Source organism: Esox lucius, chromosome 7, assembly GCF_011004845.1.
Source record: "Esox lucius isolate fEsoLuc1 chromosome 7, fEsoLuc1.pri, whole genome shotgun sequence".
NCBI classification, from domain to species: Eukaryota; Metazoa; Chordata; class Actinopteri; order Esociformes; family Esocidae; genus Esox; species Esox lucius.
Genome location: NC_047575.1, coordinates 5,790,838 through 5,804,563, shown reverse-complemented (window position 1 = coordinate 5,804,563; position 13,726 = coordinate 5,790,838). Strand labels below are relative to the sequence as shown.

At 41.2% G+C, this 13,726-nt stretch overlaps 1 protein-coding gene across 8 annotated transcripts in view; it reads right to left on the bottom strand.

Annotated features, from left to right (window-relative positions):
* Positions 1-13,726, bottom strand: part of cfap54 (cilia and flagella associated protein 54) — an 81,847-nt gene that overhangs the window by 62,110 nt on the left and 6,011 nt on the right. For 7 of the 8 annotated variants that reach the window (XM_020047754.3, XM_020047757.3, XM_020047760.3 and 4 more), the window contains 14 exons: positions 11,998-12,166; positions 11,519-11,577; positions 11,163-11,420; positions 7,860-7,961; positions 7,553-7,745; positions 7,339-7,437; positions 6,880-6,995; positions 5,852-5,969; positions 5,667-5,755; positions 5,424-5,561; positions 5,168-5,318; positions 1,405-1,598; positions 772-928; positions 425-523 (listed from right to left, as the gene is read on the bottom strand). In XM_020047754.3, coding sequence (XP_019903313.2) covers positions 425-523; positions 772-928; positions 1,405-1,598; positions 5,168-5,318; positions 5,424-5,561; positions 5,667-5,755; positions 5,852-5,969; positions 6,880-6,995; positions 7,339-7,437; positions 7,553-7,745; positions 7,860-7,961; positions 11,163-11,420; positions 11,519-11,577; positions 11,998-12,166 — 1,942 coding nt within the window. The remainder of the gene's footprint in view (positions 1-424; positions 524-771; positions 929-1,404; positions 1,599-5,167; positions 5,319-5,423; positions 5,562-5,666; positions 5,756-5,851; positions 5,970-6,879; positions 6,996-7,338; positions 7,438-7,552; positions 7,746-7,859; positions 7,962-11,162; positions 11,421-11,518; positions 11,578-11,997; positions 12,167-13,726) is intronic. The other variant, XM_020047756.3, reaches the window with a different exon arrangement.

The window sequence follows — 13,726 nt, the reverse complement described above, 5'->3', positions numbered from 1 at the left end:
GATAAAAATTACAGACCTCTACATGCTTTGCAAGTAGGAAAACCTGCAAAATCGGCAGTGTATCAAATACTTGTTCTCCCCACTGTATATCAAATGTATGCATACCTTAGCATTTCGTTTTAATTATTTTAGTAATCTAAAATGTAAGGGGTTCTATATAATTTGGGCTGCAATTCTTACACGGTTCTCGGTTTATGGATGCAAATCCAAATGTCTAATCAAAACTGCACTGTAGTCAATATTTCTTTTATAATCCAGTGTGTTGGAGTAAAAAGCCAAAGCGACAAAAATGTTGTCACTGTCCAAAAACTTTTGGACTGCAGGGTAAATGCTGTCTCATAAAGAGCAAAACATCAGCTCACATATACCACCACTTGGGTCTAAACGGGATTAAATGCAGGGGCCAGGTGTGAGGGCATCTCACCTCCTTTGGCTTTGTTATCCATGGCCTCAGACTGTGCCTCCACACAAACAGGAGGCCTCAGAGAACTCCTGCTGTCCCCGGCATGTTGCTTAATCTCAGCTATGGAACAGAACAGAGAAATTCACAGAAACAGGCTGGACTTAACATACAGAGGGAAGGTTAGGGTAGAGAGTGCAGCAGATTTTGTAAGATTAGCGCAACAGTAATATATTACAAAAACAGGAACACAAGTTAGGTTTGTGTGATTTAACAGATGCTGACATAGTGGATAAAAAAGCAGGGCGGGTCTCATAGACAGAATACTGGGATTCTGATTGACTGTTTGTCTGTGGACCCTGCTGACAGACCTGGGCAAGTGTAGATCAGCTTTAGGGAGACTCTGTGCTGGACAAACAGAAGTTCCACATAAAGGTCCATTGGGGCTGGAGACAAGGAGAGTGACAGGGAGGGACTATTCACCGGCTTGTTGTCTTTTCCTTCTGGAGTGGAATGGTGAGCAAACTTCTGGAAATGAACAATTATGTCAGGTGAGAGATCTGTAAGATAATAGCTGCCATGCTACTACCTTGAAGGTGGTTCACTTGGAAAAAATGTATTTTTGTTTTTTTAACGTCAGAGAATCTGTTTTTGTCTGCAACCAATCACTATGGTCTTGTTTACATGCACACACAATACTGTTTTAGTAAGGGAGGTTAACAATGTCTCAAATATTGAGGTTCTTAGTATGAAACTACTTCAATTACTTTTATTAACACAAAATGACAAGAATACAACAGCAAAATTTAAAACACCTTTTTTGCAGGGGGTGAATGAGAAACATATATTCCCCTACGATAGGACTGAATCAGAGTATATAACCAAAAAGGGTTATATTCTATCATTACAGAGCAGATAAACCTTTCCTGAAAATAAAGAACCCTTTTTGTTTAGTATATCGCTATAGAGGAAAGAAAAAAACATTAGGTTTAAAGGTGCCTTACTTGCATGAATACCGTGTCAGAAATGGCTGATCCATCGCATGGCATTAGTCTGGTCCAGCTACTGATTAGTCCTTTCAGACCTCTCTCCACCACCTCCCACACTGACTGCAGTTGCCCCGATGGCGACTTGTTGGAAAAGTTGTAAGTGTTTTTCTCTGCAGGCATCGATGCCACGCTGTTGTCTTCGCTTGAGGCTGTGGGGCAACATTGGAAAGAACACATCAGTAAACCTACCCATGAGCCTCCTTGATAGGGACGCACTGACTGCTGTGCAAGTTAGATTAAACATTTGATTAGATTTTAATGTGAACAAAGTCGCCACAGAAAATAATGCAAACACAGAAAATATACATGAGTGTAATTCAACCAGGGTAATGTTTCCTATTGATATTGAAAAAAAGTCAGGGAAAATCTCCAATGAGACTATATTTTCCCAGACAAACAGGCTTCTAAAATGATTCTAAGGTTGTCCCTGAATGGTTGGTCTGTATATGCAATTCTTTCCAGAGAGGGTTCTACCTTTAACCAGGAAAGAGTTCTCCCTGGAACTAAAATGGGTTTTACCTGAAACTAAAAACATGACTTCTACACAGACAGCCTAATTTGGAATCCTTTTCTGGAAGTGTAGTGAACTTCTTTGGCTCATTAAAGGGGAATAACAATGAATATCTAAACATTGTCTGTATTCACTGCTGTAGTCCACACAAGCGGTCTATGGGGGAGATGTTACAAAATCTGTGACTGAAATGTATGTATTTGGCTTGGCTTGTACCAAAATCGATTGGTGTTCTCCTATTTTGTATATTCGCTGTGACAGAACTTTTGTTTTTAACATAAATAATTGTTATTTCACAAAGAATCAAATGTCATAAGTGAAGGAAGAGGAATCACGCTAGCTCGACCCTGCTCCCTGATTAAGAGAGTTGCGTACATTGAGTGACAGTCCAACAATTACTTAAAAGCAATTTATGAACTTACAAATATTTTTGATATTCATTGTTATTGCCCTATAAGGGCTTTAGTAACCAGAAAAGGAACCAGACAAGCCGGTCCGTGATTAGAAGGGATGAATGTTGTTGTTCCTGGCTGGCAGATTGCTATTTAAACAGCTGAAATGTAACTTTTACCCCATTACATTTTTGCTGAAATATCGTGGGCAACAGAATGTTTATTAACAGAACTAAAGTGTACACTTGTGCAAAGATTACTGTAGATGGCTAGCTAAAAATTATACAGCCTACCTATAACAGAAAAATGACTCTGATCACTCCATAGCTAGTATGTTTCTTTAGAAAACAATAACAGTATATAAGGGCCAAGTAACACAATTATTTTCTTAAATATATGAAATTCATGGTATTACAGAGTGGATATACACTCACCTAGAGGATTATTAGGAACACCTGTTAAATTTCTCATTAATGCAATTATCTAATCAACCAATCACATGGCAGTTGCTTCAATGCATTTAGGGGTGTTGTCCTGGTCAATACAATCTCCTGAACTCCAAACTGAATGTCAGAATGGGAAAGAAAGATGATTTAAGCAATTTTGAGCGTAGCATGGTTGTTGGTGTATTTCACAATCTGCTCAGTTACTGGGATTTTCACACACAACCATTTCTAGGGTTTACAAAGAATGGTGTGAAAAGGGAAAAACATCCAGTATGCGGCAGTCCTGTGGGCGAAAATGCCTTGTTGATGCTAGAGGTCAGAGGAGAATGGGCCGACTGATTCAATCTGATAGAAGAGCAACTTTGACAGAAATAACCACTCGTTACAACCGAGGTATGCAGCAAAGCATTTGTGAAACCACAACACACACAACCTTGAGGCGGATAGGCTACAACAGCAGAAGACCCAACCGGGTACCACTCATCCCCACTACAAAAAGGAAAAAGAAGCTACAATTTGCACGAGCTCACCAAAATTGGACAGTTGAAGACTGGAAGAATGTTGCCTGGTCTGATGAGTCTCGATTTCTGTTGAGACATTCAGATGGTAGAGTCCGAATTTGGATTAAACAGAATGAGAACATGGATCCATCATGCCTTGTTACCACTGTGCAGGCTGGCGGTGGTGGTGTAATGGTGTGGGGGATGTTTTCTTGGCACAATTTAGGCCCCTTAGTGCCAATTTGGCATCGTTTAAATGCCACGGCCTACCTGAGCATTGTTTCTGACCATGTCCATCCCTTTATGACCACCATGTACCCATCCTCTGATGGCTACTTCCAGCAGGATAATGCACCATGTCACAAAGCTCGAATCATTTCAAATTGGTTTCTTGAACATGACAATGAGTTCACTGTACTGAAATGGCCCCCACAGTCACCAGATCTCAACCCAATAGAGCATCTTTGGGATGTGGTGGAACGGGAGCTTCGTGCCCTGGATGTGCATCTCACAAATCTCCATCAACTGCAAGATGCTATCCTATCAATATGGGCCAACATTTCTAAAGAATGCTTTCAGCACCTTGTTGAATCAATGCCACGTAGAATTAAGGCAGTTCTGAAGGCGATAGGGGGTCAAACACAGTATTAGTATGGTGTTCCTAATAATCCTTTAGGTGAGTGTATTGTTGTGTTACGGCTGAAAAGTACAGAGTGAATAAATATTGAGAGACAAAAATTGGAATTTCTGAGAGGGGGATCAAACCGGGGTCATAATATTGAAGGTCAGGGATGTTCCCACAAGACCACAACTGGTAGTCAGTCCACCTCCGTAGTCTCCAAATGCAACTTTTGTGCCAGTCATTCAATTTTTGCTGAAATAACGTGGGCAACAGAATGTTCATTAATGGAACTAAGGTGTACTCTTGAGCAAAGATTACTGTAGATGGTTGTCCATACAATAACAATTGAACAGATAACCACTACGCTATGTGAACTACGAGCAAATCGAAAGCATTGGCTGAATCTCAAAAGTATGTTCTTTGTGGATGATGGTGAAGTACATACAGTTTGTATATAGTAAGCTAGTATGCCAGTAATGGGACCGATTGGGACATACTACCTTTTTGTCTCGACATTAGATCATTTTGTCACACGTTAACATCACGCCAACTTTGAATATTTAGCTAGACACCATTTATTAATTGTGCTAAACTGACTAACGTTTCTTATTAAGTTTACTTCCAGCACAAATAGCATCTATGAACTGTAGGGCTTTTATTTCCCAGTAATAGGCCTACTAGTACCTACTTACTACTTTGAATAGTTATAAGAATTGAGCAATTGCTAGCAAGACTGAAGATGAACTGTACACTACCAAAGCTATTTCATATCATGGCACAACAAAGTTGTTTCATTTGTGAATGACATTGATACAACAATTATCAATATAGGAGAAGGTTACTGACTTTTACGTCAAGTGCAAAGACGAGAGAATCGTGGAAACCCTCCCTTTTTTACAGCGCAAGGGGTTGTAGTCTATATTACCCCAAAAAGCATGCACGGATGCATCCTTCAAAAACCCATCAGAAATAGTTGCAATATAACCATAAACAGTAGTATTTTAGGCTTACTATAACATAGCTACTGAAGCTTGTAGCAGGCAAAGTTTTTGTCTATCCTGAAGAAATCCTAATGCATACTTTGTTCTATCTGTGGTGAGGTTCGAACCCTGGCTGCCCCCTCGTCAATCCGTGTCTCTAACCACTATACTATTTAAAAAGGGGTAGTCAGTCAGTCACTCAGTAAGAGACATTCACTCTTCTTGGCCCGGCAAAAAGGTGTGCAAATTAGAGTGGCTGTTAGCTACCTGTATTCCTGCCTGAGCGGAAAGTGGAGTCAGCTGTGCTCTCCAGCACCATGGCCAGCCTGATGGTCATCTCAGCAAACACCATCGGGTCAGAGTCTGCCAGCCCGCACACATGAGACACCTCGCTGAGGACAGAAAGTGTCCACACCCACTACAGAGACAGAAAGACAGAGAGAGAATAAAACAGTATAAAAGAAGCAGCTATCATGTAAAGTACATACATTTGCAGTGACTGATTACTGTAGAGATACTTTACTTTCTCCTGGTTCTCCATCTTGTTCAGGAAGCGCACAGGGTCCCAGTGTCGAACTTGCGCTCTCTGGAACACAGTCTTACATTTGGACCACAGATTGAGTACTATGTCCATCACCAGGTCCCTGTCGGGCAGCACATCCTGCAAAGTGATGAGGTATCCACATACAGTAGGGGTTAAGCGGTCAATGATTCACTATAGCATAGACACAGCATACAGATTGGTTTCTACGGAGTGAGGTCTAACCTGAGCTGAGTCACAGACACAGGTGTGTAGAGTCTGTACCAGAGAGACAAACTCTTCGCTCATCACCCCACCCAGTTGCCTGTCCTTCTCTGCGGAGACAGACGATGATATGCAAACCTTTGAAATCCATGTCTGTCACTCTTTTGTTATTTGCCATTTCAGCTTGACTTAACACGTAACAGTACCTGACACAGTGTCCTCCTTGCTGTGGAATTTATTCCTCTGTGCAGATAGGAAGCGCTCCATTGAGTCTAACATGCACAGTTCCAGCTTGGATTTTCTGTAAGATTGCCCCTCCATCTTCTATCACATAAACATGCATGTTATAGTTTAGGGATGGGCCATTTGGACAAAATATCCCATCACAGTATTTATCTTATTTTGTTACGGTGTGATGGTATTACATGGTATTTCAGACATGACAATAAAATATAAACAAATCAGCCATAACATTATGACCACCTGCCTAATATTGTGTAGGTCCCCCTTTTGCTGCAAAAAGAGCCCAGACCTGTCGAGGCATGGACTCCACTAAACCTCTGAAGGTGTGCTATGGTATCTGGCACCAAGTCGTTAGCAGCAGATCCCCTGAAGGCATTGGCCTCTTTCAGCAGGATAATGTGCCCTGACACAAAGCAAAAATGGTTCAGGAATGGTTTGAGGAACACAAAAAAGAGTTCAAGGTGTTGACTTGGCCTCCAAATTCCCCAGATCTCAATCCAATCTAGCATCTCTGGGATGTGCTAGACAAACAAGTCTGATCCATGGAGGCCCTACCTCACAACTTACAGGACTTAAAAGATCTGCTGCTAACGTCTTGGTGCCAGATACCACAGCATCTTCAGAGGTCTAGTGGAGTCCATGCCTCGACGGGTCAAGGCTGTTTTGGCGGCAAAGCGGGACCTAGGTTGTTATAATGTTATGGCTGATCAGTGTATGACTACGAGCCATACATGTCCTAGTAAATATGTACAATTTTTAATTTCTTTAGCATGGTTCCAACTACTATATGTGAATTAATATCCTTACAATAAACATATCACAGAGGCTTACTGTGTATTAAACTCTTGCTCTTAAAGTCTTGCTCTTAAAGTCATGTTCATATGGACAAAAAGATTGTTCTGATTTTATAGATCAAATGCCAGCTAAGTCAATTGTGTATGAAACTAAAATAAAGCAATGTGTGTAACCTGTCCTAGTAAAGGTGTGTTACCGGCAGCACACTGTGTTTCATAGCATCTGAGAGGATACAGAACATCTCCCACTGCTCGTAATGGAACAGAAGCTTGACAAACTTCACTGCAGCATCCACAGACACCTTGCTCTCCCCTGGGAAACAAAACAGTCTTCTTAACAACATTGACAGTGGTTTCCAATTATGGACGTTCACCTTCATTGCATGTTCCGGAAAAAAAAAACATTCTAGTTGAGCAAGCAGTGTGAAAAGAAGTAGAACAGCTTAGCAGGATACATATCACAGGAGTCTCAAACTTTGACTCAGCCAATTGCGTTTTAGAGATGTTATGACAACATAAAGGCATAATCCAGAGTCAGCCATTTAGAAATTGGGGTAAACTTGTAAAATTGTTAAAAAGTGTTGGTTTTTCCAGGTAGACTTTAATTTCAACGCCCTAATGGCTTATATGGAAAAACAGTGCTTCAAAGTTCTCACCAGCGGCTGCCATTTCAATCAGAGTAAAGTTCCCTGTCACAGCATTTAAACAAGTGGGGAGACTGTCATCCCTGGTTGGCTCTGTGGAGCCTCCAATTCCTAAACACATAATGAAGGAAAAAGCATTAATCTGACTAATCAACATTGGTCTTGACAGACAGCTGAAGCTGAGGGCAATAAAATGTAGTCTAATGAAGGTAAAACAGCTACTAACCAGACAGTATGCTGATGCCTGCAGTCATGAGTTCCAAACAGACCTCCTGTATCTCAGACTCTTCAGGCATGCCTGTCTGTAGCAGGCGACGGGAGCTGTCCCACAAAGCCTCCACTATTGCCAGGAACCGGGCAGAGTTTCCCTCAAACATCTCCATCAACGCCCGTTCTGTCGGGGTGCGAGGCCATTGCATCTAGAGAGGGAGGGACGAGGGGAGAAAGTGGGGGGGTGGGGTGAGAAAGCACTAGGCTGTTTTCATAGTATCCGGATAATGCAGGATTCTGGGAGGACTGACAATAGTGCTTACGTTATGAATCTCTTTGAGGTTACTCTTCTGCTTGGGTCTCAAGAGCCCTTTAGGTTTTCTCCTATGTTCATACACCGACCGCTTAAACACCATGGCTGCTAGCTGTAGATGAGTACAATAAAGTGGTTATACACAATTATAAACCGGGTGGGTTTAATCCTGAATTCTGATTGCCATATATGAGACCGTATCACATTCATTTTAACTGGTTGAATTATGTTGGTCACCGGTTTAAAATGGCAGTAAGGCATCTCAGGGGGTTTGCAGTATACTGCCAATATACAGTAGACAACGGGTAAATGCTTTATCCACTGCTGCTGCCTAAGAAAAGCTCTTAGCTGTGATATATTGGCAATATACCACTCCTCCTTGTGCCTTATGGCTTAGCTACAAACTGGATGGTATAGACCTATTTTTCTGTTTTTCTCCTGAGGTTACCTGTGGGTTTTTCTTTGTATCCCGAACATTTTTTCTGGCAGTTTTGGCTGAAATCTTTCTTGGTCTACCTGACCTTGGCTTGTTATCAAGAGATCCCAGAATTTTAGACTTCTTAATAAGTGATTGAACACTACTGACTGGCATTTGCCAGGCTCTGGATATCTTTTTATAAGCTTTTTCATCTTTATAAAGTTCCATTACCTTGTTTACGCAGGTCTTTTGACAGTTATTTTCTACTCCCCATGGCTCAGTATCTACCCTGCTCAGTGTATCCACATGAGAGCTAACAAACTCATTGACTATTTATACACTACCTGCAATTTAAAAAGCCACAAGTGTGGGAAATTCACCTTTAATTGCCATTTTCACCTGCATGAAGTCACCTTGTGTGGGTATGTACACTTTTGATATAGACATAGCCAGTGGCGTTTCTAGAATATTTTACATGGGTTGGCAGAAGGACGGCAAGTTGAAATTCAAAGGTGGCGTATCATTCTATTGTTGGTCCATTTAATATAAATTTGTATAAATTAAGTGGACATTCTATTATGTCCACTTAATTTATACAAATCCAGCTACGAAAAATGGACATTGTGATGTCTTTCTAATAAATATCATACATGTTCTACACTTTGAGTCAGTTTAACACAATGCTTAATGGTGTCTAGCTAAATATTAAAACTTGGTGTGATGTTAATGCGTGAAAAAATTACCAAATGTCAGACGCAATTTTATGACGAGGTAGTATGTCCCAATTGGTCCCAATACTAGCTTACTCTATACTTAATAGTAGCCACGTATTTCACCTTCATCCGCGAAGTAGGTACTTGTAGTATGTAGTATGTAGTAGGGCCTATGCGATTTGAGATTCAGCCATGTTCTTCAGATTCAATAAGGAATTCAAAGGGGAGCGAGTACTTTATCTACTAGTGATGGGCATTCAGAATCACTAAAGAGAACTGAATCATTCAGTACAGTTCTTTGAAAAGATTCGGATCATTTGAATCACTGATTCATTTAATAAATATTTTTGTCCAAGCTCTGAATTCCATCTCTATATCATGGTAGGACATTGTTGTTTACTATAATAGCACTCTGTTTAATGACTCACAAAAATATTAATGTAACTGAATTAACCTTGTTCATTTTTTTCAACAGTTAAAATATTATGTTAAAATAATATCACAAGTAAATGTAATAGGCTGCCATGAACAACAGCAATAACAAAGTTATTGAATTCACTGTGAATGTTTAGTTTCTGTAGTTAAGGAGCATCCACATCTTAGGCTGCAATGAAAAACAATGTTGGAGGCACTCTGGTTCTTACTACAGGAACACCACCGGTTTCAGATTTGGTTACAGTTGTAGTTATGGATGCTTAACTGACAGCCATTAAAAAAAAAAATCAATAACATAAATATGATAGCACAGCCTATGTATGATACATACTGAAGAGGAGGTAGAGGTCTTCACGGATACATCCGAAATCCGATTATACGAGATCCGACTCGTTATCCGACTTGATCCGGTACAACATTAAGTAGGCCTAGTTGACCGTCGGATCCCGAGTCGGATCAAGCTTGGTTGCCATGGTTCTCGGATCGGTGTGATAAAATACCGACTATATCCGAAATGATAGCCTAGCCTATAATAATAAGAACATATCATGTAAATAATGAAGATCATATAATGTAAAACAACTATGCTTTGCAGTTGGAAAATAGGTTATTTGAGCGTTCACTGCGCTTCACATCATGTATGGTTATGGTTTTAAACTTGCAAAAAAAATTTTGATTATTGGTTTATCGACTGAAAAATAAAAAAATATATTTTTGGCCTTGGAGGCAAAACTGGATCATGTTATTGGCCGTTTATCAATCCGCGTTTTTGTCCGTTCTTGTGAACTCGTTTGGCATCATCTTTCATGGCCCAAGTATGGTTCCAATCCAAAGAACGCAAGTTACCAAGAACCCCTAAAATGCCCGGATGTGTACTTGATCCGCCTCTTTTATCGAGGATGCATGGGTTGGTGACTTGTTCAGCGAGAACGAATCTGATATCCCAGAAGTCATTTATAGATGTCAGGAGAGCAGGAAGAACTCAACAACTGTAATACGTTTTAACTTTTCTTATTTCAGGTAAACGGCACCTGTAAATCAGCATCTGAAAAAGAATGTTGCGAGAAATGGGCATTGTATTCGCTGAATATTTGCTTATTTTATTTAAGAAACGGCTAATTTATGAATTTGCTCCGACTTTTCGATCAGCTAGCTAACGTTATTCAGTGCAATGTAGAGGCTAGTTAACGTTAGCTAAGTTCAGTAATTTCAGTACCGGTAGAGGGACAGCTTTTTTAATATTGCAGTTGATTTTCACTTTCAAAAAATGTCATATGATTATGGCTATAGTCTCTATACAACATGGAGACATGGACATGGCTTCAAGCCGTACAAGCAACCCCTTAACTGGGTCAGATGCAGATGTTGGGTATGTTGTAGGCTACAATTAAAAAACACAACTGACCAATAAAAAAGGCTAACCAACCACCTCAGTCTCCCCCTTTGTGATATGGTTTAGTCCAACGCCACAGCCCATCTGAGCTGGAAATAAGAACATGATCCAGTTTTGCCTCAGAGGGCAACAATCCACTGTAATTTTTTGTTTGTTTTGACAGAATTCTTTGTTTTTATTTGAATTTTCAATCCATTTTTTAAATGTTCTATTTACAGATATTGATTAGATGAATAAACTGATAGGCGTTACATGGACCGTTGCAGGCTTAAAGACAGTGTATCACGCCTTTTGGATGTATGTTGTTAGCCACTGGAAAACATTTAGACAATTTTTTATAAACCCACATCATACCTTAACGGTGGCCTCTTTGTATGTTCTCTGAGTCTCAGTGGTGGCGGCCAGACCACTCATCTCTTCCAGTTTGCCCAGCTCACTAACTTTGCAGAGGGCTCGTCGTGCAAATGCTTCAGCCTGTACATTGGCCTGGCTGTCGTAGTGGCATTGGCACACAGCGCAGTACAGTGTGACCCTCCAGGCCAGGAACTTGGCAGTCATGAGGGGAATAGAGGTCTCCAGACAAATACAGGCCCACAGCAGGAACTCCATCGCCTGGAGTGGAGGAATGGGACAATAGAAGCGTTAGGAACAACCCCATATCCACTACATAGAAGAAACCATCACAGAAGATATGATGTCAGACAGCTTACCTGTGAAGTGTAGCTCATGGACATCAGGTATCTACAGATGTTGTATATACAAAGTGAGCCTGCAGAATTGAATATACATTTTGTTAAAGAGCTCCGATGTAAAGAAGAATTTGTAATTAATCTGCCCACAGGGAATCTCGGGCTGCAGGACAGAGAAACCCAATTAATACAACAATTATTGTGTATATTTTCATGCAGACACTGACAAAAGCTACTTATTTTGTGATCCTGTCGACAGGTAGTAGGGTGTCGAAATAAAATTCCAAAGCCAGTAAAATGAAAATCTGTTATTCTGTCCCAGAACAATGACATTGATCGTAAATGCTCTCTGCCCGGGCACTCAAATTTGTAGCTTTCCAAACGTTTCCAATTTGTTGGGGTTGAGTAAAAATCGAAAGCCAAATCTCTGGTTGGACATTGTGTGGACACATATCCCCTTTACCTATTTGATAGCCCCTGGCAATTGCAATTGCTATTACCATTGTAGAGAACCCAGCAGAGATGTTCATGGGGAAGCACAGCTTGCATCAGGATCCTGACAAACCCCAGGATGTTGAGAAGTTCCTGAATCCCTTCCTGGGTTGGATGGCTAACCTTTTCTCTCTCCAGCTGAAAGGCACACAGGCAGACGCCCTGCAGAGCCCGGAACTAACACACACACACAGAATACAGAGGCATTCATAAAGAACTACCACAAAATAATGACGATCCCATTGAGTGAGGTGTGTCCTCATCTACTTTGTTCGGTTCAACAACAAATCTGCAGGTACAGTGGGGTGAACAAGTATTTGATACACTGCCGATTTTGCAGGTTTTCCTACTTATAAAGCATGTAGAGGTCTGTAATTTTTATCATAGGTACACTTCAACTGTGAGAGACGGAATCTAAAACAAAAATCCAGAAAATCAGATTGTATGATTTTTAAATATTTAATGTGCATTTTATTGCATGACATAAGTATTTGATCACCTACCAACCAGTAAGAATTCCGTCTCTCACGGCCTGTTTGTTTTTCTTTAAGAAGCCCTCATGTTCTCCACTCATTACCTGTATTAACTGCACCTGTTTGAACTCGTTACCTGTATAAAAGACACCTGTCCACACAATCAATCAAACAGATTCCAACCTCTCCACAATGGCCAAGACCAGAGAGCTGTGTAAGGACATCAGGGATAAAATTGTTCACCTGCACAAGGCTGGGATGGAGTACAGGACAATAGGCAAGCAGCTTGGTGAGAAGGCAACAACTGTTGGCGCAATTATTAGAAAATGGAAGAAGTTCAAGATGACGTTCAATCTCCCTCGGTCTGGGGCTCCATGCAAGATCTCACCTCGTGGGGCATCAATGATCAGGAGGAAGGTAAGGGATCAGCCCCGAACTACATGGCAGGACCTGGTTTATGACCTGAAGAGAGCTGGGACCACAGTCTCAAAGAAAACCATTAGTAACACACTACGCCGTCATGGATTAAAATCCTGCAGCACACGCAAGGTCCCCCTGATCAAGCCAGCGCATGTCCAGCCCCGTCTGAAGTTTGCCAATGACCATCTGGATGATCCAGAGGAGGAATGGGAGAAGGTCATTTGGTCTGATGAGACAAAAATAGAGCTTTTTGGTCTAAACTCCATTCGCCGTGTTTGGAGGAAGAAGAAGGATGAGTACAACCCCAAGAACACCATCCCAACCGTGAAGCATGGAGGTGGAAACATAGTTCTTTGGGGATGCTTTTCTGCAAAGGGGACAGGACGACTGCACCATATTGAGGGGAGGATGGATTGGGCCATGTATCGCGAGATCTTGGACAACAACCTCCTTCCCTCAGTAAGAGCATTGAAGATGGGTCGTGGCTGGGTCTTCCAGCATGACAATGACCCGAAACACACAGCCAGGACAACTAAGGAGTGGCTCCGTAAGAAGCATCTCAAGATCCTGGAGTGGCCTAGCCAGTCTCCAGACCTGAACCCAATAGAAAATCTTTGGAGGGAGCTGAAAGTCCGTATTGCCCAGCGATAGCCCCGAAACCTAAAGGATCTGGAGAAGGTCTGTATGGAGGAGTGGGCTAAAATCTCTGATGCAGTGTGTGCAAACCTGGTCAATAACTACAGGAAACATATGATCTCTGTAATTACAAAGGTTTCTGTACCAAATATTAAGTTCTGCTTTTTTGATGTACCAAATACTTATGTCATGCAATAAAATGCAAATT